Genomic DNA, 22,728 nt, shown 5'->3' with positions numbered 1-22,728 from the left:
AGAGGGGTGAGGGGTCTGCAGTGGAGGAGGTTGCCCATGCATCCACCCGCCAGGTGGCATGCTTACCTGTGCACTCCTTGCCTGAGGCACCTGCCTCATAACCCAGGTTGCAGATGCAGCGGTAGCTGCCCCGAAGGTTCTCACACACGCCATTGGCACAAACCTCAGGGTCCAGAGCACACTCGTTGATGTCTGCGGCAGGAGGAGGGTGTGTTAGCAGCAGGAGAGTGTGTCCTGGTGCCCCCAGGGGTCTCTAGAAGTCAGATTCCCCAAGGCAACAGCTCTAGCCCAGACCCGGCCTCATTTTTCTCTAAACCAGAGTTTCTCAGCCTGAGCACTGCTAACATTTGGGGCCAGATCATTTTTTGCTGCGAGGGGCCATCCCATGCATTTTAGGATGTCGAGCAGCTTCCATGGCCTCCACCCATGAGATGTCAGTAGCACCCACCCCGCCCCAGTATTACTCCAGACATTGTGAAATGACCTCAGCAGGGCAGGGGCCAAATTATCTCCAGTTTGGAGATAGTGGAGCAGACATCCATAAGGGTGGCACTGTCATAAAAATAAAAGCAATTATAGGCCAGATACGGTGGCTGTCACCTGTAATCCCACCACTTTGGGAGGCTGAGGTGGGAGGATTGCTTGAGCCCAGGAGTTTGAGACCAGCCTGGGCAACATAGCAAGACCCCATCTCTATAAAAAGTAAATTTTTTTTTGAGACAGGGTCTCATTCTGTCGCACAGGCTGGAGTGCAGTGGTGCGATCTCGTCTCACTGCAACCTCTGCCTCCCGGGTTCAAGTAATTCTCATGACTCAGCCCCCCAAGTAGCTGGGATTACAGCCACCGCGCCTGGCTAATTTTTCTATTTTTAGTAGAGATGGGGTTTTACCATGTTGGCCAGGCTGGTCTAGAACTCCTGACTTCAAGTGATCCACTTGCCTCAGCCTCCCAAAGTGCTGGCTTTACAGACGTGAGCCACCACACCTGGCCAAAAAGTAAATTTTTTAAAAATTGGCTGGGCATGGCGGCTCATGTTTGTAATCACAGCACTTTGGGAGGCTGAGGTGGGTGGATCACTTGAGGCCGGAAGTTTGAGACCAGCCTGGGCAACATGGCAAAACCTTGTCTCTACTAAAAACAAAACAAAACAAAACAAAAAAATTAGCCAGGCGTGGTGACGCATGCCTGTAATCGCAGCTATTTGGAAGGCTGAGGTAGGAGAATCGCTTGAACCCAGGAGGCAGAGGTTGCAGTGAGCCAAGATCACACCACTGCACTGTAGCCTGGGTAACAGAGCAAAATGAAAAGAAAAGAAAAGAAAGAAAGAGAGAGAGCGAGAGAAAGAAAGAAAGAGAGAGAGAGAAAGAAAGAAAGAAAGAGAGAGAGAAAGAAAGAAAGAGAAAGAAAGAGAGAAAGAAAGAGAGGAAGGAAGGAGGAAAGGAGGGAGGGAGGGAGGAAGAAAAGAAGGAAGGAAGGAAGGAAGGAAGGAAGGAAGGAAGGAAGGAAGGAAGGAAGGAAGGAAGGAAGGAAGGAAGGAAAAACAAATTAGCAGGTCATGGCGGTGAGTGCCTGCAGTCCCAGCTACTCAGGTGGTATCGCTTGAGCCCAAGAGGTCGAGGTTGCAGTGAGCCGTGATTGCACTACATTACTTGAGCCTGGGCAATAGAGTGAGATCCCATCTCTGAAAAAGGGTGGGGGTAATCTTGGACACAGACACACATACAGGGAGAACACCATGTGAAGGTGGAGGCAGAAATGGGGCAGCGCCTCTACGAGCCAAGAAACGTCAGAGATTGCTGGCCACCACCAGAAGCTGGGACAGATTCTCCCTCAAAGCCTCCAAGGGAACCAGCCCTGCCCGCACCTTGATCTCTGACCTCTGGCCTCCAGAAGTGTGAGAATCAGCTTATGTTGTCGAAGCCATCCAGTCTGGGGCACTTTGTTATGGGAACCCCAGGCAAACCGTACGGCCCCTGACCACAGCTCTCCCCACATCTGGTAGGGGCAGGCTGGCTACTGTTTGGAGGGGCTGGGCTCCACTTACCTCGACCATCCGTGGTAATGCCAAGCCCACTGCTGCACAGTGCCTGGAACTCGGCTGGGGACGAAGGGACAGAGTGAGATGGGTCAGGGAGCTTAGCCATGGCTTGGATTCAGCCACAGGCGAAGGACGAGGTCTTTTCCACAGGCAAGACTCTTGGTCTTGGGCAAGAGTTTGGGACTAAGACGCAACTCCACACCCCAGAGAGAAAGCAACTCCCTTCAGCCTCTTTGTCAGAAGAGCCTCCACTCCATGGGAGCTACAACCCCCCACCACAAGCGAGGACCAATGGAGGCACTCAGACCAAGGAGGCCATGGGGATCGGCAGCCAGATGCTCACCAGAGTTCTTGGCAGGACAAAGCTGGCAGGGCTCCCCAAAGCCGTGGTCTGGGTTGGCACAGCAACACTCGGACTTGGTGACGGTGCCAGGGAAGGGGCGGGCACAGGAGCCCTTCTCGATGGCCCCGTAGCAGGTGCTTCGCACATGGGTGTCCATGCACATGCGGCCATCCGTGCCCACTGCCAGACCCCCCAGGCAATGGCAGCGGAAGGAGCCCTCGGTGTTGGTGCAGCGGCCGTTCACACAGATGCCAGGCGTCTGGCACTCGTCAATGTCTGCAGAAGCCGTGGGGGCACGGGGATGGGTTCCAGCCTCCTCCCTTCCTCTCTCCCCTCCCCATCTCCCACCATTTCCATTTTCCCAGCACTTCTTCTCTGCTTCTTTGTTTTTGGATGGAGTCTCGCTCTGTCGCCCAGGTTGGAGTGCAGTGGCACAATCTCAGCTCACTGCAAGCTCCACCTCCCAGGTTCACACCATTCTCCTGCTTCAGCCTCCCGAGTAGCTGGGACCACAGACACCCACCACCATGTCCAGCTAATTTTTTGTATATTTAGTAGAGATTGGGTTTCACCGTGTTAGCCGGGATGGTCTCAATCTGACCTCGTGATCCACCCGCCTCAGCCTCCCAAAGTGCTGGGATTACAGGCATGAGTGACCATGCCCAGGTCTTCTTTGCTTCTTGCTCCCTTTCTCTCTCCCCTCCCCATCTCCTACCCTTTCCATCTTCCCAGCCCTTCCGTTACTTCTTTTCCAGTTTCTTGTCTTTCTAGTTTCCAGTTGTCTGTGTCTCTGTCCTCCCCTCCTCTTGTCTCCTTCCTCTTCTCCTCCCCCATTTCTCCCCATCTTTCTTTCTTTCTCTGTACCTTTAAACACATTTTCCTTTTTTTTTTTTTTTTGAGACGGAGTCTCACTCTGTCGCCAGGGCGCGATCTCGGCTCACTGCAAGCTCCGCCTCCCGGGTTCACGTCATTCTCCTGCCTCAGCCTCCCAAGTAGCTGGGACTACAGGCACCCACCACCACATCCGGCTAATTTTTATATATTTTTTTTTTTTAGTAAAGATGGGGTTTCACCGTGTTATCCAGGATGGTCTCGATCTCCTGACCTTGTGATCTGCCCACCTCAGCCTCCCAAAGGACTGGGATTACAGGTGTGAGCCACCATGCCTGGCCTAAACAAATTTTTTAAAGGCAGGGTCTGACTCCCAGACTGGAGTGCAGTGGCATGATCGTAGCTCACTGCAGCCTCCGTCTCCTAGGCTCAAGCGATCTTGCTGCCTCAGCGTCCTGAGTAGCAGGGACTACAGGGGTGCATCTCCATGTTCGGCTAATTTTTAAAATTTTTCTATAGAGATGGAGTCTTATCATGTTGCCCAGGCTGGTCTCAATCAAACTCCTGAGCTCAAGTGATCCTCCTGCCTCAGCCTTCCAAAGTACTGGGATTAAAGGTGCATGCTACCATGCCCAGCTAATTTTTTTTTTTTTTTTTTTTAGGTAGAGATGGGGTTTGACTATGTTGCCCAGGCTGGTCTCGAACTCCTGGCCTCAAGAGATCCTCTAATCTCAGCTTCTTAAAGTGCTGGAATCACAGATGAACCTGGCCCCTCCCCACCTATAACCCATCTCTCTCTCTCTTTTTTTTTTTTTTGTCTTTTGAGACAGAGTCTCACTCTTGTCACCCAGGTTGGAGTGCAATGGCACAGTCTCAGCTCACTGCAACCTCTACCTCCCAGGATCAAGCAATTCTCCTGCCTAAGCCTCCCAAGTAGCTGGGATTACAGGTGCCCACAACCATGCCCGGCTAATTTCTTGTATTTTTAGTAGAGACGGGTTTTCACCATGTTGGGCAGGCTGGTCTCAAACTCCTGACCTCAAGAGATCCATCTGCCTCGGTCTCCCAAAGTGCTGGAATTACAGGCGTGAGCCACGGCACGTGCCTCTTCCTTTCTTCCTTTTCTTGTTCTTCGCTTCTTCCCTTTTCCCTCCTCTTCTTTCTCTCCCTACTCCTTCTCTTCTCCTTCTCTCATGCTCATCCTGTCCCTGTCCGGTCCCTCTCCTCTTCCTCCCCCTCCCTCTACTTCCCCATCTCCCTTCTCCCCTCCGCTGGCCAGTCTTGCTCCAGGCTTACCCATGCAGTAGCGGCCGCCAGGCGCCAGCAGGAAGCCAGGTTTGCAGAGGCAGGAGAAGCTGCCATCCTCGTTGAGACACACGCCGTTGACGCACATGGTGCTGGTGGCACACTCGTTGTGGTCTGGGGACAGCAGGAGAGGCTGAGTCCAGGCGGGGGGCCGGGTGCCCGGCCCACACTGGGACCCTCTCTCTCCCTCCTCCAAACTCCAGAGCTGAGCCCCCCAGGATCCCTCCCTGGGATGTGGGAGGCAAACAAGCTGTGGTTGTCTGTGACTGTGTGTGCTTGTATATTAGTCTGTCCCCTGGGATGTGAGTTCCCTGGGGCACGACCCCTGTCTTGCTCAGGCTGCATACAGTAGGTGCTGCATAAATATTTGCTCAAAGCTGAATAAAGGTGGTGGGGGTTGCATAACATTGGGAATTTATTAAATTTCAGTGAATTGTTCATTTTAAAATGTTTAAATATTTTTAAAAGACTTATTATTATCATTATTATTATTTTTGAGACAGTCTCGCTCTATCACTCAGGCTGGAGCACAGTGGTGTGATCTCGGCTCACTGTAACCTCTGCCTCACGGGTTCAAGCAATTCTTCTGCTTTAGCCTCCCCAGTAGCTGGGATTACAGGCATGCACCACCATGCCCGGCTAATTGTTTTTGTATTTTTAGTAGAGACGGGGTTTCACCATGTTGGCCATGCTGGTCTTGAACTCCTCACCTCATGATACGCCCACCTCAGCCTCCCAAAGGGCTGGGATTACAGGCTTGAGCCACCGCGCCCAACCTCTTGTTCACTTTTAAATGATTAAATTTAGGTTGTGTGAATCTTACTTCAATTTTACAAAAAGGAAAGGGAAATAAGGTTAGTAAGAACATAGTCTAATTTAACAGAAGGTGGCAGGCGCAGAAATGACTTGTTTTCCAAAATGTCAGCTTTAAATAATAAACAACTGAACATACATTAAAAAAAAAAAAAAAAAAGCATGAAATGCCACCACAGAAATTTACACATGAGCATTCACAGAAGTATTATTCCTAACAGCAAAAAGTGAAAACAAACCAGTGTCCTACTGATGAACGGATCAACACACTGTGGTCTATTCATGTAACGGAACATTATTCAGCCATGAAAAAGAATGAAGCCAGGAATGCTGGCTCATGCCTGTAGTCCCAGCTACTCAAGTGGCTGAGGCAGGGGGATTGCTTGAGCCCCCCAGAACCCCTCCCTGGGGTGTGGGAGGCAAAAAGCTGTGGTTGTCTGTGGCTGTGTTTGCTTGCATATTAGTCTGTCTGTTAGGATGTGAGTTAAAGTCCAGCCTAGGCAACATAGTGAGACTCAACCATAAAAAAATTAGGATGTGAGTTAAAGTCCAGCCTAGGCAACATAGTGAGACTCAACCATAAAAAAATAAATAGATGGCCAGGCACGGCGGCTCACACCTGTAATCCCAGCACTTTGGGAGGCTGAGGCGGTCGGATCACTGGAGGTCAGGCATTGGAGACCAGCCTGGTCAACATTGTGAAACCCTGTCTCTACTAAAAATATAAATGTTAGCTGGGCACAGTGGCACACAGCTGTAATCCCACCTACTCAGGAGGCTGAGGCAGGAGAATCTCTTGAACCCATCACGCCATCACACTCAGCTAATTTTTGTATTATTAGTAGTGACAGGGTTTCACCATGTTGGCCAGGCTGGTCTCAAACACCTGACCTCGAGTGATCCTCCCACCTCAGCCTCCCAAAGTGTTGGGATTAGAAGCATGAGCCACTGTGCCTGGCTCAAAATTTATTTAATTAAAAAAAAAAAAATGAGGCCTGGCATGATGGTTCACGCCTGTAATCCCAGCACCTTGGGAGGCCGAGGCAAGCAGATCACGAGGTCAGGAGATCAAGACCATCCTGGCCAACGTGGTGAAATCCTGTCTCTATTAAAATACAAAAAATTAGCCGGGTGTAGTGGTGGGGTCCTGTAGTCCCAGTCACTCAGGAGGCTGAGGCAGGGGAATTGCAATCACTTGAACCCGGGAGGCAGAGGTTGCAGTGAGCTGAGATTGCACCACTGCACTCCAGCCTGGTGACACAGCGAGATGCCATCTCAAAAAAAAAAAAAAAAAAAAAAAAAAAAAAGGCCGGGCGCGGTGGCTCACACCTGTAATCTCAGCACTTTGGGAGGCCGAGGTGGGTGGGTCATGAGGTCAGGAGATCGAGACCATCTTGGCTAACACGGTGAAACCCCATCTCTACTAAAAATACAAAAAAATTAGCCGGGTGTGGTGGCAGGCGCCTGTAGTCCCAGCTACTCAGGAGGCTGACGCAGGAGAATGGCGTGAACCCGAGAGGCAGAGCTTGCAGTGAGCCGAGATCATGCCACTGCACTCCAGCCTGGGCAACAGAGCAAGACTCCGTCTCAAAAAAAAAAAAAAAAAAAAAAAAAAGAAGCAGCAATACACGCTGCAATATGGATGAATCTTGAAAATATCATATTCAGCAAAAGAAACCAATCACAGAAAACCATGATTCCCTTTTGTCCAGAACGGGCAACTTCATTGAGTCAGAAAACCGATTCACCTAGCACCCAGGGCTACAGGTGAAGACAGAGAATTACAGAGTGACTATTAATGAATACCAGGTTTGTTTTTGAAGCAATAAAGGTATTTTCCAGTTGGTTTGTAGTGATGCTTGTCCACCTCTGTGCATATACTAAAAACTGTTGACTAGTACACTTCAAATGGCTAATTTTATGGTATATGAATTATATATCAATAAATGCCAAAAATGTCTTTTTAAATGAAGGAATGCAGAACGCACAAGATCCTTCCACCCGAGGGAAGACTTAAAGGCAGACCTCCTGAGATAAGGTGACAGAGTCAAGGGGTTCCCTTGGGTTATGGCTTGTGGCAGCCAAGTCCCCATTGGCTCCCACAAGCCATAACCCACCATATTCCAGAGAAAGCTGATGGGGGGCGCTCTCCAAGGTCCTGATCTCAACCCCCACCCCACCCCCACCCCCACCTCCCGGGCCTCCTCACTGGCCAGGCTCTTCCAAGCCATCCTAGGATGGGGAGGGACCCTGCTTCAGGCCAGGGTCAGGCGGCTGCCAGTGTGGTCTTGCCTAAAAGACCCTTTTTCTTTTTCTTTCTTTCTTTTTTTTTTTTTTTGACAGAGTTTCACTCTTGTTGCCCAGGCTGGAGTGCAGTGGTGCGATCTCAGCTCACTGCAACCCCTGCCTCCCACATTCAGGTGATTCTGCTGCCTCGGCCTCCCGAGCAGCTGGGGTTACAGGTGTCTGCCACCATGCCCGGCTAATTTTTTGTATTTAGTAGAGACAGAGTTTCACTATGTTGGTCAGGCTGGTCTCGAACCTGACTTCAGGTGATCCACCCACCTCGGCCTCCCAAAGTGCTGGGATTACAGGTGTGATCCACTACACCCGGACTTCTTTTTTTTTTTTTTTTTCTTTTTAGGAGATGGAGTCTCGCTCTATCAGCCAGGCTGGAGTGGAGGGGCACGAGCACAGCTCACTGCAGCCTCAATCTTTTCAGCTCAAGAGATTCCCCTGCCTCAGCCTTGCAAAGTGCTGGGATTACAGGCATAAGCCACCAAGGCTGGCCCCAAAAGGTCCTTTTTTTTTTTTTTTTTTTTTTCTTGAGACGGAGTCTCGCTCTGTCCCCCAGGCTGGAGTGCAATGGCACGATCTCCGCTCACTGCAAGCTCCGCCTCCCGGGATCCCGCCATTCTCCTGCCTCAGCCTCCCGAGTAGCTGGGACTACAGGCGCCCGCCATCGCGCCCGGCTAATTTTTTTGTATTTTTAGTAGAGACGGGGTTTCACCGTGTTAGCCAGGATGGTCTCGATCTCCTGACCTTGTGATCCGCCCGCCTCGGCCTCCCAAAGTGCTGGGATTACAGGCGTGAGCCACCGCGCCCGGCCAAAAGGTCCTTTTTTGTGATTCATGGAATAAATTCAGGAAGGAGGAAACGAAGGGGAGAGTCAGGGTGGTCGGGGGATAAGAAGGGTCTAAGGTGGGCTGCTGGGTTCAGAGGGGAGCAGAAGAGACGTCGTAGGGAGGGGGTGGGTTTGGTGGCAGAGTGAAGATTTGAGGTGGCTGTAAAAGGCAGCTAGTGAAGGCCGGGCGCGGTGGCTCAAGCCTGTAATCCCAGCACTTTGGGAGGCCGAGGCGGGCGGATCACGAGGTCAGGAGATCGAGACCATCCTGGCTAACACGGTGAAACCCCGTCTCTACTAAAAATACAAAAAAATTAGCCGGGCGCGATGGCGGGCGCCTGTAGTCCCAGCTACTCGGGAGGCTGAGGCAGGAGAATGGCGTAGACCCGGGAGGCGGAGCTTCCGGGAGGCGGAGCTTGCAGTGAGCTGAGATCCGGCCACTGCACTCCAGCCTGGGCGACAGAGCGAGACTCCGTCTCCAAAAAAAAAAAAAAAAAAAAAAAAAAAAAAAAAGGCAGCTAGTGGGGCCCAGAAGCCCCTGCCCACCCGCCCACCCCCAACTCACCCACACAGTTCTTGCCGTCGGGACTCAGCTCGAAGCCTGCATTGCAGACACACTGGAAGCTGCCCTCTGTATTGACACAGCGGCCCAGGTGACAAAGGCCGCCACTGACAATGCACTCGTCCACATCTGTGGGGAAGGCAGGTGGGCAGTCAAGAGGCACCCCCCACCCTCCAAGCCTGGGCCAGAACCCCCACCATCACCCCTACTCTCGGATGGACAGCCGTACCCACGCATGCCTGCTTGGTGGGCGTGGCCTGGAAGCCCGGGTAGCACCGGCAGTGGTAGGTGCCAGGGATGTTGACGCAGTCACCGTGGTGGCAGGGGCTACTGGTACATTCATCTACATCTGAGAGGAGAGGACCCTGAGCCCCCGCACCAGCAGGGCAGTGAGAACCCACCCTCCCCACCTGGCCGTGGCTCACCAATGCACTCGCCACGCACATCCTGGGTGTAGCCCACGTTACACTCGCAGCGGTAGCTGGAAGGCGTGGGCAGGCAGCGACCATTCAGACACAAGTTGGTGAAGTGTCGGCAGATGTCAATGGTCTGGTTCAGGGTAGCAGTGCCTACAGGTGGGGCCAGCAAAGGCATCTGAGCAATGGCTGGCCCCTGCCCCAGTCTGGAGCCTGGGCTTCACCTCTCTGGGCCCAGATACCCCCTCTAAGGTTGGCACCCTGCCCCAGCTCAGATTCTGCCCTCTCTCACCCGGACAGTCCTGCCTTAGATTCAGAACTCCAACCTGGGACCTAGATCCCTCCAACCTGGTGCCTAGATCCCTCCAACCTGGGGTCTAGATCCCTCCAACCTGGGGTCTAGATCCCTCCAACCTGGGGTCTAGATCCCTCCAACCTGGGACCTAGATCCCTCCAACCTGGAGCCTAGATCTCTCCAATCTGGAGCCTAGATCCCTCCAACCTGGAGCCTAGATCCCTCCAACCTGGGGCCTAGACCCCTCCAACCTGGGGCCTAGACCCTCCAACCTGGGGCCTTAGATTCCTTCAATCTGGAGCCTAGATCCCTCTAACCTGGGCCCAGAGATGCCCGGACTCCCACTCTGGGCCCAAATCCTCACTATGGGGCAAGACCCCAACCCAGGCCTAAATCCTTCATCTCAGACACCCACACCAGACCAAAACTTCCCACCCAAAGCCCAAACCCTGACTTATTTATTTTTTTTAGAGAAAGGGTCTCACTCTGTCACCCAGGTTGGAGTACAGTGGTGCAATCACAGCTCACTGTAGCCTCCAATTCCTGGGCTCCAGCGATCCTCCTGCCTCATCCTCCTAAGTGGCAGGGACTACTGGTGCGCATCACCACACCTAGCTAATTTTAAATTTGCTGTAGAGACAGGGTCTTGCTATGTTGCCCAGGCTGGTCTCAAACTCCTGGCCTCAAGCAATCCTTCTACCTTGGCCTCCCAAAGTACTGGGATTACAGGCATGAGCCGCTGTGTCCAGCCCAAACTCTAACTCTGAAGACCAGATTTTCCAGTTACCTCCATCCCCATTCACTACCAGCACTGTCATCCCTACTAACCAGGCCAGGAGTTCCCCCTCCAGAGCCCTAACCCTCTCTCTGAGGCCTGGACACCCTCCCCTGTTCAGAGCTCTCTCCCCAGATCCAGGACCATCCTTCAAGTCTTGGAACGTGGCCAGGCGCGGTGGCTCAAGCCTGTAATCCCAGCACTTTGGGAGGCCAAGACGGGCAGATCACGAGGTCAGGAGATCGAGACCATCCTGGCTAACACAGTGAAACCCCGTCTCTACTAAAAAATACAAAAAACTAGCCAGGCGAGTTGGCGGGCACCTGTAGTCCCAGCTACTCGGGAGGCTGAGGCAGGAGAATGGCGTGAACTCGGGAGGCGGAGCTTGCAGTGAGCTGAGATCACGCCACTGCACTCCAGCCTGGGCGACAGAGCGAGACTCCGTCTCAAAAAAAAAAAAAAAAAAAAAGTCTTGGAACGTTCCTCCCAAGCCCCAAGTCTCACCAATATTAGAGTTGCCAGGGCCCAGGCTGGGGACCCCACGCCCATCGAAGCCATGAGGGTTGAATCGTGCCGGCCCAAGACGGGGGCCCATGCCATTGGATCCAAAACCCAGGAGGCCAGGGAAGAGGCCAAGGTGGCCGGGTAGCAGCGGCAGCCCTTGGGCGCACAGTTGCTGGAACTCATCTGCAAGGAAGCCGGGTTGAGGCCAGGCCCTTGGTCCTCCCCCGTCCCCTCCTCCCCCGCAGCCCTGCAGGCTGCAGTTCTTACTCACTGGAACCCCGAGGAGGACACAGCTCAGGGGTCGGGCCAGCCGCCCAGCACCTGCCCTTCTCGCAGCAACACTGCCTGCGAGTGTGGTGGCCGGTGAGGTCTCCGGCACAGCGGCCCCCGAAAAGCACTGAGAAGCAGGTGCCGGCCCGGTGGTCTGTAAAAGATCAGAGGGTGAGCCCATGAGCACGGGACATCAGTGACCAGACCTGGATCCAAATTCCAGCTGTAGCTGCACTGCCTGTAGGACGGGTCTGTTTGCTACTCTGTGCCTCAGTTTCCCCTCCATAAAATGGGGACACTTGGAGCATCCACCTCACCTGGGGAAAGTATTACCTGGGTGAAAAGTCTGACATAATCCAGATGCAGTAGCTCATGCCTGGAATCCCAGAACTTTGGGAGGCCGGGGTGGGCGGATCACTTGAGGTCAGGAGTGCAAGACCAGCCTAACCAACATGACGAAACCTCGTGTCTACTAAAAATACAAAAATTAGCCAAGCATGGTGGCAGGCACTTGTAATCCCAGGTACTTGGGAGGCTGAGGCAGGAGAATCATGAATTGATTGAACCCAGGAGACAGAGGTTGCAGTGAGCTGAGATCCTGCCACTGCACTCTGGCCTGGGCAACAGAGCAAGACTCTGTTTCAAAAAATATAAAGGGCCGGGCACAGTGGCTCACGCCTGTAATCTCAGCACTTTGGGAGACTGAGGCGGGTGGATCACGAGGTCAGGAGTTCAAGAACAGGCTGGCCGACATGACGAAACCCCGTGTCTACTAAAAATACAAAAATTAGCCAGGTGTGGTGGCACGCACCTGTAGTTGGGAGGCTGAGGCAGGAGAATCACTTCAACCCGGGAGGCAGAGGCTGTAGTGAGCCGAGAGCGTGCCACTGCACTCCAGACTGGGTGACAGAGCAAGATTCGGTCTCAAAAATAAATAAATAAATAAATAAATAAAAATAAAAAAAGAAAAGTTTGACATATGGCCAACGCCTGTTCAGTGCCATCTCTTATCACCAAGATTTCCAAGTTATCACACAGAGGTAGTGAGCTCCCCGTCGCTGCAGGCATCCAACCACACTAAGGAAGACCCATTGGCGCGGAAGGACTGCCCCAGTGGGATACCAGGCAGGGACACTGAGATCTGCCGCTGTGTGTCTTTGCTTGCTGGCTTCAGGCATTACGCAGCAGCCTAATGTGAATTTCAGAAAGGGGTCCCAAAGGAGTTGAGGGGATGGATTGATGACCACAGCCCCTGGGGAGACTGAGGCAGACAGGCTCCCCAGGTATGAGAACCACCAACACTCTTCCACTTCCCACTGCGCCCTCAAGGTCAATGGCTTTATGCAGCGATCGGATTTCTCAGGCTCTGGCTTAAAGAGCATATTTTTAGGCTTAAAAATGCACAGAGCTTGGCCGGTAGCCCACAGTTAAAAAACTCCTCCCAGGCGCTGGGAGGGCCACTGAGAGCCGCCCCTGACCTGCCCCAAGCTGGGAAAACACGCAAATGTTTCCACCTCTCTGGTCCCCGCCCCGTGCACCTGGGGACCCCCCAGGTATGTGTGTGGGAGTCAGGGTTTTTCGTTCTCAGTCTCATCATAGCCCCTCAAAGGGGGCTGGGCCTGCCCAGACGAGGAAAGGTCAACAGACGCCTCCAAAGTCACACAGCTGCAAAAGTGGGTGGAGGACGGGAAACTCGATTTCCCAATCTCAGGGGGCCCAACAGGCAACAGCCCCTTAAGCAAGAGAGACGGAATATAAGAATTTTAACAAAAATGCTCAGGCACGGTGGCTCATGCCTGTAATCCCAGCACTATGGAAGGCCAAGGAAGGTGGATCACCTGAGGTCAGGAGTTCAAGACCAGCCTGGCCAACATGGAGAAACCCCATCTCTACTAAAAATACAAAAATTAGCCAGGCGTGGTGGCGGGCACCTGTAATCCCAGCTACTTGGGAGGCTGAGGCAGGAGGATCTCTTGAACCCGGGAGGCAGAGGTTGCAGTGAGCTGAGATTGTGCCACTGCACTCCAGCCTGGGTAACAGAGCAAGACTCTGTCTCAAAAAAAAAAAAAAAAAAAAAAAAAAAAAAAGAGAGAGAGAGATAGAGAGCTGAACAAGGTGGTCTCTCTCCTGCCCGCTGTCTCCTCCTCCAGCCCCGCGGTTCACTCAGGCAGTGGGTGCCATCCAGGCTGCTGGCAAAACCTCGGGGACAGGGGCACACATAGCTCCCGACAGCGTTGGTGCAGTCACCCTGGAGCAGAGGCCGGGCACGCGGAGACGCTCATTCACATCTACATAGACAGAGACAAGGTCAGAACTGGGCACCTCACTAGCCTGACCCCTCTGCCTTCCTGCAGGGGAGCCTGAGCCCCCCCAGACACGAGTCACAGAGGAGCTCCCAGGTTGTCCCCCTCTAGTCACCCACCTTCACATGCAACACTGCTGTCACCGAGCCGGTGTCCAACTGGACAGTGGCAATGGAAGGAGCCCACCGTGTTGACACAGCTGCCTCTCTGGCACAGGCCTGGCACGGCCTGGCACTCATCCACATCTGCAAGGACAAAGCCCGGCAAGGGAGTGAGAGGCCCATCAGAAGGAAGAACCAAGCTGGCCAAGGCCTCCCACTCAGCCCTGACCCCACTATTCACCTTGGCAGGCCCCCGTGTGGATACTGGGGATGAAGCCTCGGCGGCAGGGGTGTGGCTGTGCAGGGCAAAGTTCACATGGAAGGCCCCAGGCATGGCCCACAGTGGCACAGCAAAGCGCCTTGGTGCACGAGAGGCCTGTCAGCTGATGCTGGCACCCCTCGGGGCCCACTTGGCCAAAGCAGGGTCCCGTCCGGTAATCTGCAGGGCAGACAGCTGTGGGTACCTGGCTGAGGACTGCCCCTGTCCAGAGATCTCTGCGTCTCTAACACCTTCTCAGTGCCCCCTGCACCCATAGACCAGGCTTTACTTATGCTGCTTCCTTCCTAAATAGAATATCTTTCTTCCCCTTTCCCTACCTAACGAACTCCTATTCACCCTTCAAAACCCTTTTTCTTCAAAACATTTCCTGACCAACTTCCAAGAGAGAGACTAGGATCTCCAAGCCCGTAAAGCTCAGGGCCTGTGTGAACACCCTGTCTGAACTGATGGGACTCCTTTCCCAGGCCTGTCTTCCCTTCAGGCCTGGGCAGGGACCCACGGACGCCCAGCTAAAAAGCATGTCTAGTACTTGAGCATATGCCTGGCCCTGCCATATCTCCCAGATTTGGGGAAGAATCTGTTATCTGCCTAAATTCTCTGGACCCCCAACATCACATCCTCAGTCCCCATCAGGCCCAGCCCAAGGTGACCGCATTGGTTCCCCCAACCCCAGTACATGAGCCCAGATGCGACTTCTTGGCTCTCTTCTCCAGATGTTTCCAATAAAGGAGTTAGCTCTCAAACAAGGGCAGCCCCTCCCAAGAGAAGAAGCCAAAGTCACCCCCAACTCAGGCCCCATAAGGAGGAGGAGCTTCACAGAGACCCCCCACCCCCAGGCTGTCCTGATGCCAAAATGCAATTCCTGGTAGCTCCCCCACTTCCCCCTCCCCCTCACTCTCCTGCCACCCAGAGCTTGGCCCGCCTCCAACAGCCCATGTTCCAATTCTGCAGTTTCCAGAAGCCCACCCTCAAACCCAGGTCACTTCCCCAGCCCCTCCAGCTTCTAGTACCCAGGTCCTGCCTATCCTCGCCTTCCTGGGTTGAAACGCCACGCCAGGCACTCAGATGCCTCCTGCATCTGAAAATCTCACAAGCCTGGACGTCCCTGACACCACCCACTCCTGTTCTCTTTCTCTTTCTCAGCCCACTGTGGGCTCTGTTTTTCCTGTCTGTGCTTAAATGTCCAGGTAGCTGTCTCTGCTGGTGCTACTTCTCTAGCGGGGATCCTCAGCTGAACCCTGGGCTTCAGTCCCCATGGACGGAGCAGCTCCAGCCGCCGTCTCAGCCCCAGGCCTAAGTGTCCAGCTGCTTCCTGGACAGCTTGCAAGTCCCCCAGCCAACACAGAGCTCAGTCTTCCTCCTCCCTGCCGGGGTGCACCACTAGCTTCCCCCCAATTTTCAGACCAGGCCTGGGGTTCATCTTGACTCCTCTCTTCTCTCCCCATCGCTGCCACACCTCACTGCTCACAAGAAAGTCATCACTGTGTCCATTCTCCTTTTTTCTTTTCTTTTCTTTTTTTTTTCTTTCTTTTTTTTTCTTTTTTTTTGAGACAGGTCTTGCTCTGTCTTCCAGGCTGGAGTGCAGTGGTGTGATCTTGGCTCACTGCCTCCCAGGTTCAAAAAATTATCACGCCTCAGCCTTCCAAGTAGCTGGGACTACAGGCACGCGCTACCACACCCTGCTAAATTTTTTAGTTTTAGTTTTAGTAGAGATGGCTTTTGCCATGTTGGCCATGGCTAGTCTCAAACTCCTGGTCTCGAGTGATCTGCCACCTCGGCCTCCCAAAATGCTGGAATTGCAGGTGTGAGCCACAGTGCCTGGCCTCTTTTCTTTCTTTCTTTTTCTTTTTTTCTTTTCTTTTCTTTCTTTTTTTTTTTTTTTTTTTTTTAAGAGAGATAGGGTCTGGTTCTGTCACCCAGGCTGGAATGCAGTGGCACTACTACGGCTCACTGCAGCCTCGAATTCCTGAGCTCATGCAATCCTCCCACTTCAGCCTGAGACTACAGATATGCACTACCACGCTAGGCTAATTTTTTACTTTTTGTAGAGAGGCGGGTCTCACTACGTGCCCAGGCTGGTCTCAAACTCCTGGTACGTCCACCCTCTTAATTTTGGTAACAACCTCTCAGCAGGGGACCCCATCCATTTTAGCCTTCTTAAAAATGGGATCATTTTTAGGAGTTAGGGTGACTGGGTGTGGTGGCTCATTCCTGTAATCCCAGCATTTTGGGAGGCCAAGACAGGCAGATCACTTGAGGCCAGGAGTTCGAGGCCAGCCTGGCCAACATGGCAAAACCTCGTCTCTACTAAAATTACAAAAATTAGCTGAGCGTGGGGATGCATGCCTGTTATCCCAGCTACTTGGGAGGCTGAGGCAGGAGAATCACTTGAACCTGGGAGGCGGAGATTGCAGTGAGCCGAGATCGTGCCACTGTACTCCAGCCTGCGTGACACAGCAAAACTTTGTCTCAAAAAAAAAAGAAGAAAAGAAAAAAAAAATAATTAGAGTGCAATAAAGAGGGGGTTTGCCCATCTCATGAGGTCCAATCCACCCTACCAGATCCAGCTGAGGGGTCCCCTCCTCCAGGAAGCCCTCCTTGACTCCCTTCCGTGGAGCAGATGGTTTCTCTGTCCTTCATGTGCTCCAAGGCTGCCCCAACCTTTGTCTTAGCCTTGAAACCCCCAGATAAGAATCTTCTGGCTGGGTGCGGTGGCTCAAGCCTGTAATCCCAGCACTTTGGGAGGCCGAGACGGGCGGATCACGAGGTAAGGAGATCGAGACCATCCTGGTGAACACGGTGAAACCCTGTCTCTACTCAAAAATACAAAAAACTAGCCGGGCAAGGTGGCGGGCACCTGTAGTCCCAGCTACTCGGGAGGCTGAGGCAGGAGAATGGTGTAAACCCGGGAGGCGGAGCTTGCAGTGAGCCAAGATCCGGCCACTGCACTCCAGCCTGGGTGACAGAGTGAGACTCTGTCTCAAAAAAAAAAAGAATCTTCTGCTTGCAGTTTCTTCTCCCTACACCTCAGACCGGCACATCCTCTCTTTTTCCTACCAGACTCCAACACAGGCCGTCGCTCAGAGCCAGTGAATAGCAGATGTTTTGAAGAATAGATGAGCAAATGAAAGAAATGTCCTCAGACTGCCCCAACCGCGGGAAGGAGGCCAGTTGGGGCCTCTCAAGGCCTGGCCATGTCTCAGGGGCTTCCAGGAAACCCCCTTTCCTCCATCAAGTCCCCTGTCTGCCTCCCACCCCTGCGTGCTTGGTACCTCTCTCACACTGAGGTCCCATGAAGCCGTACACACAGGCGCAGCGGTTGGGCCCAATGCAGCGACCCCCATTGTGGCAGCCGCGGTCACAGATGGCTGTGGAGGGAGAAAGGGTAGTGGCTGGAGGTCCCCCGGCAGCAGAGAGAGCTGGGGTTCACAGTAAACCCCTTTTCACCCAGGAATCCCCAGGATCTGGCCCAGGTTGAATGATAAGACTGAGGCTGGGCTCATGGCTCACGCCTGTAATCTGAGCACTTTGGGGGGCCAAGGCAGGTGGATCACCTGAGGTCAGGGGTTCAAAACCAGCCTGTCCAATATAGTCAAACCCTGTCTCTACTAAAAATACAAAAATTAGCCCGACGTGGTGGTGAGTGCTTGTAATCCCAGCTACTCGGGAGGCTGACACAGGAGAATTGCTTGAACCTGGGAGGCAAAGGTTGAAGTGAGCTGAGGTGGTGCCACTGCACACCAGCCTGGGCAACAGAGCAAGACTCCATCTCAAAAAACAAACAAACAAACAAAAAAGGCCGGGCGCGGTGGCTCACGCCTGTAATCCCAGCACTTTGGGAGGCCAAGGCAGGCAGATCACGAGGTCAGGAGATCAAGACCATCCCGGCTGACATGGTGAAACCCCGTCTCTACTAAAAATACAAAAACAAAATTAGCCAGGCGTGGTGGCGGCGCCTGTGGTCCCAGCTACTTGGGAGACTGAGGCAGGAGAATGGCGTGAACCCAGGAGGCGGAGCTTGCAGTGAGCCAAGATCATGCCATTGCACTCCAGCCTGGGCGACAGAGCGAGACTCTGTATCAAAAAAAAAAAAAGAAGAAGAAAAAGGACTGTGACAATAAATGTCCCCTGCAATCTCCAGTCCAGGAATAAGGACCCCCTGGGCAGTGGGCAGCTGGCAGCAGAGACCAGTGCTCTGGGATCGCAGTTCCAAGTGTGCGAGGAGGGGAGTCCCACGGGGATACTCACGCTGCCCACACACGGTGCCTGTGTAGCCCTTCTGACACAGACAGGATGCCCCCCGGCAGGTGCCCCCATTCATACAGCTCACACTGCACCCTGACCCTGGGGACAGGAAGGTGGGATGCATAGTAAGGTGGAGACAGGCCCCGAGATGCCCTCCCAGGAAGGTTGCAGGACTAGGCATGCTCAGCCCCGCTCCTGTCCTTCAACAAAAGCAGCCCGGGCTCCTCGTGGTAACCGGAACACTGTGACCTTCTCCCTCCCCCAAGAGGCCACTTCCCGCTCACCTCGGCTCACCCCGCAGCTGGGAGCCAGCGTCCCATCCGCACAGGTGCACAGGTTGGGCTGTGAGCAGAAGCCCTCACCACAGGCCCGCCTACAGATGGCTGGATGGGTGCAGCAGGTGGCAGTCAAGACCAGGACCGAGCCTGGGCCATGCCTGCTCCATCAGTGTCCGGGCTGGCTAGAACACCTTGGTGGACACTGCTGATCATCTGCATCCCCGGCTCTGCTCATAGCACACCACCCCTCTTTTCATGGGACATCCCCCCCACTCTCAGGCTGGGCTGGGCAGGTGGTACGACCCAGGCTGTGGGTTGGTGATTCTGCCACAGCCATTGGGAGAGAACGCTCTTTGGGCCAGAGCTGCCGAGCTGTGAGGACAGAGCTGGAGGTGCTGGGGTTCTGGATACTGTGGTTGGGTGTCTCCTGGGAAGTGGAGTCAGATTCCGGAGACAGAGACAGAGACAGAAAGAGTGGGTGAGGCCAGAGAGAAGCAGAGAGAAAGAGACTCAGAGAGAGAGAGAGAGAGAGAGAGAGACAGAGAGAATCAGATAGATAGACAGTAACCAACAGAGAGAGACCAGGTGCGGCGGCTCACACCTGGAATCCTAGTACTTTGGGAGGCTGAGATGGGAGGATCGCTTGAGGCCAGAGTTCGAGATCAGCCTGAGCAACACAGAGACCCCCATCTCTAAAAAAAATAATAATAAAGAAAAGAAACCAACAGAGAAAGACACGAGCAGAGATGAACAGAGAGACGCAGTGACAAAGAAAGGGAACCAGAGAGATAGACAGACAGACACAAAGAGGTTGTAGGGCAAAGGAAATGAACATGGCAGGTTGGCCTGGAACCCTGAGGACAGATGCAAGGGCCATTCCTGCGGTTCAGCCAGAGGCCCCTGGCTAAGTCCCCGTGTAAACAGAGCTGGACCTGCAGGCAGGTAAGAGTGTCCCCGGCCTGTGCCTCCCACCTCCAGAAGGCAGCAGCACTCACGTACGACACACTGGCTCCTGCCAGGGAATGTTCTCCAGCCCGGACAGCAGTAAGCGTGGAACCGGGAGCCGCACACATTCGGCCTTTGGGGACAGCGAGATGGGTCTGGTGAGCCCCTGCCCGGGTAGACATCCCCCGGGCATTCCGCTGCCCCCAGGACAGCCCAATCCACACCGAAGGGGTCTCCCAGCAACCCAGGTACCACGCACCCCTGCAAGATGCCTGGGCTGCCCCGCCTCCGCACACGTCCAGGACCTGCAACCTCCAAGGCCCCATCCCAGCGGCCTTGGCCACCTGCCATGCACAACAGGGCCGACCAGGCCAGCAGGAGCCGGGCCAGGGGGCCCCTTGCCAAACACAGACCCTCCAGAGTCATGGCGTGTCCCCTGGAGGCTGCGGAGAGGAAGCAGAGTCAGCCCTAGAAGAGCCCCTCACCCTGGCCATGGGAGACCCAACACAACGAGGAGGGCAGGGTGGTTGCCAAATGGGGCAGCCCTGGGGCCTCTGGGAGCCCAAGGAGGCATCCAGCCCCAACTGGGAAGCAGTGAACAGTCAGAGGAGGCTTCCTGGAGGAGGTGTGATATTAAAGAAGGGTCTTGGGGCTGAGGGTGCACAGCCAAGGCAAGACATGGAAGGGAGGGGAGAGAGGGCCAGGTGGGGCCAGGTGGGGCCAGGTGGGGCCAGGTGGGACCAGGCGTTGCAGGAGTGGGCGTAGCGGTGTCATGGAGCTTTTGCTCATTTGTCAAGGACAATGAAGAGCCCTTGAAAAGCTATGAACAGGAGGAGCAAAGTCAAAATGCATGTTAGGTGGAGTGGGGAAGGGCAGCAGGGTCCCCAGCAGAAACAGGGTGTCAGGAGGCTGGGAGCTGTCCAGATGGCAGAGAGAGGAGAGGAATGGGAGGCTGATGTCATGGGAGGTGGGGGGCGTTGAGGAGATTCCTAAAGTTCTGGCTGGGAAGGTGGAGCCAGGAGAGCGTCCAAGGTGTGAGGAAGGTGGTAAGTCGTGGGAGGCAACCACCCCACTGTCACTCAGTGACACAGATACCCCCACTCCTGCAATGCCTGGCCCCACCTGGCCCTGTGTCCCCTCCCCTCCATGTCCTACGCCCGTCTTGCCTCAGCTGTGCACCCTCAGCCCCAAGACCCTTCTTTAACACCACACCTCCTCCAGGAAGCCTCCTCTGACTGTCAGGGCTGGATGCCTCCCTGGGTTCCCCATGGGCCTCAGGGCTGCCTCGGGCAACCACACCACTGTCCCTCATTCCGGGCAGGGGGCCCAGGCAGGGGCTGGAACTTCCCAATGCAGAGAGTACCCCTGTGCCCAGCAGGGAAGGAACCGCTGCTGTGCCCATTTCACAGATAAGCAAACTAAGGCCATCACACCATGTGTGAGGGGTTAAGCCTGAGCTTAAGCCCAGGAAGAGGAGGAGGAGGGTGAGAAGATCAGTAACGGAACTCGCTCCTGCCCCCCCGTGGCTGGGTCTTTCCTGGGTCATGAAGGACGGGAGGAAGAAGACCGGGACAGGAGATGACCGTTTGGAGGGTGGAGGCAAAATACTTGAGGGAAAGAAGCCAGACCAAGTGGCCTTCCTGTTCCATTCAGGTTCTAGCGAGGAAAGAAACTGGGCCTAGGTGGAGAATGGGCGAGGAGGCCTGCTGTGTGGCCTTGGCCACGCCCCTCTCCGGGCCAACCGGGTTGTCCAAAGGCCCAGGAGAAGGGAGAGACCCCTGTCAACGTTGGAGAGTTGGCTGGCTGGGGAGGGGCGCCCTCTTTTTGCTTCTCTGTTGTCCGGGTAAGTCGGCACTTTGAGAATCTGTGGACTCGAAGCAGCCTCGGGGCCTGCAAACCCTCCTCCCCCCACTCCCTCCGCCCCAGCCCCCTGCCTCGGGTGGGGTGGGGGAGTTAGGTGGGGTGGGGAGTCTCTGGCTTTATTTGCCTCGGTCCCCCCTACACACCGCTGCCTCTGCGAGCCACACCCTGGAGTTTGTGGAATGAATGAGCAGAGAAGGCGCGCCCAGCACGGGGTGTGGAGGCTGAGGGCCAAGGAGCGAGGGATCCCAAGCTCCGCCGACGGGGAGAGGGCGCCCCGGGAGTCCGCGGGGCGTGAGCTCTACCTGGCAGAGCCCCCGGCCGCGACCACACTTGGCTCCGCCCTCACCTGTGGGGTCAGGGGCCCCGCGCCCCGGCCGAGCCCCTCCCGCTGGGTCCCCGCGCCCCCACTCCCCACTGCGGCGGGCGCCACTAGAAGGCGGAGAGGGGAGGGGGCTGGGCCCGGGGCTGCCCGGCTGCGAACAAAGGAATCCTCTCCGCCTCCCCCTGCCGGCCCCCCCGCCCCCGCCTTCCCCACCCTTCGGGGCCAACGATCTCGCCCTGCCGGGGGCCCCGCGCCTTCACCTACCTGCGAGGCGGCGCGCGTGGAGGCGGGCACGGCAGACGGACGCGCGGGACTCAGCGCTGCAGGGCGGGCTCCTGCGGCGCCGGGGACCCGGGGCGGGAACGCGAAGCCGAGAGGCCGACCCCGCCGCGTTCTCAGCCCAGAGCTGCCACTCGAGGGGAGTTGGGGGCGGGAGGAGTTGGAGGAGGGCGCGTTTGCACCTCGTAGCTCCCGGGGCGGGGACGGGGGGCTGCGATCCGGGGCGGGGAGAGAGGCTGCGGCTCGGGGAAGGGCCTGGGGCTCCGAGAGAAAAACTCCGATGGGCTGGAGGGGTGGGAGGGCGGACGGGGGGCTCTGGGCTGGGGGCGCCTAGTTGGGGCTGAGGGGGCCGCGTTTTCGGATCAAGATTGAGATGGAGGTGGGGCTCTGATTTGTGGGGGGCCTGGACGACAACCTGGGCAGACAGGTCCCAGGACTCACCTGGGCGGCCCTCCCACGGCCTCCCAAGCTGCCGCCCCCTCCCTTGAGCAAGGAGAATCGTTGGAAACTCACCTGGCTCTTGGAGCCTGGATTGTTAACTAGGCTGAGATCAGAGGCCCCTAAATATGTTGACAAAACATTGGGTAAAGATGTAAATCCCAGGGAGAAGGGCCCAGGTTTTTCCTCTGGTTCTCAAAATGAAGAAGTTAACAATACAAACGGTGTAAACTTTCAAATCTCTTTGAACCTGTTTCTCCACCTACCAAAGGGACCAGACAAGAATTTCGGCTCCCTATCTGTTGTCAGTACTCCAAACAAAAATTTCTAGGCTTTTCCACCACCTTCCTCCCTTTGAGAATAGACTTTTAACATGGGGATCTCTCAGAAGCTGTGC

At 55.0% G+C, this 22,728-nt stretch overlaps 1 protein-coding gene across 2 annotated transcripts in view; it reads right to left on the bottom strand.

The window, feature by feature from the left end:
• FBN3 (fibrillin 3) overlaps nt 1–22,281 on the bottom strand; it is a 90,253-nt gene extending 67,972 nt beyond the window's left edge. The window contains exons 1-17 of one of the 2 annotated variants that reach the window (XM_050769975.1): nt 21,879–22,281; nt 19,689–19,872; nt 19,480–19,562; nt 18,491–18,589; nt 18,210–18,305; nt 17,234–17,329; nt 13,923–14,120; nt 13,700–13,825; nt 11,279–11,431; nt 11,008–11,190; nt 9,443–9,586; nt 9,247–9,366; nt 9,021–9,146; nt 4,510–4,632; nt 2,383–2,658; nt 2,046–2,099; nt 67–192 (exon numbers count right to left, since the gene is read on the bottom strand). In XM_050769975.1, the coding sequence (XP_050625932.1) occupies nt 67–192; nt 2,046–2,099; nt 2,383–2,658; nt 4,510–4,632; nt 9,021–9,146; nt 9,247–9,366; nt 9,443–9,586; nt 11,008–11,190; nt 11,279–11,431; nt 13,700–13,825; nt 13,923–14,120; nt 17,234–17,329; nt 18,210–18,305; nt 18,491–18,589; nt 19,480–19,562; nt 19,689–19,855 (2,170 nt within the window). In that variant the 5' untranslated portion in view covers nt 19,856–19,872; nt 21,879–22,281. Of the gene's footprint in view, nt 1–66; nt 193–2,045; nt 2,100–2,382; nt 2,659–4,509; nt 4,633–9,020; nt 9,147–9,246; nt 9,367–9,442; nt 9,587–11,007; nt 11,191–11,278; nt 11,432–13,699; nt 13,826–13,922; nt 14,121–17,233; nt 17,330–18,209; nt 18,306–18,490; nt 18,590–19,479; nt 19,563–19,688; nt 19,873–21,171; nt 21,291–21,878 lie in introns of those variants that run through there. The other variant, XM_050769976.1, reaches the window with a different exon arrangement.
• Between the last annotated feature and the right edge of the window lie 447 nt (nt 22,282–22,728).

This window comes from Macaca thibetana, chromosome 19, assembly GCF_024542745.1.
Source record: "Macaca thibetana thibetana isolate TM-01 chromosome 19, ASM2454274v1, whole genome shotgun sequence".
NCBI classification, from domain to species: domain Eukaryota; kingdom Metazoa; phylum Chordata; class Mammalia; order Primates; family Cercopithecidae; genus Macaca; species Macaca thibetana.
The sequence above is the reverse complement of the archived record's forward strand: the minus strand, read 5'-3'. Positions and strand labels throughout refer to the sequence as shown.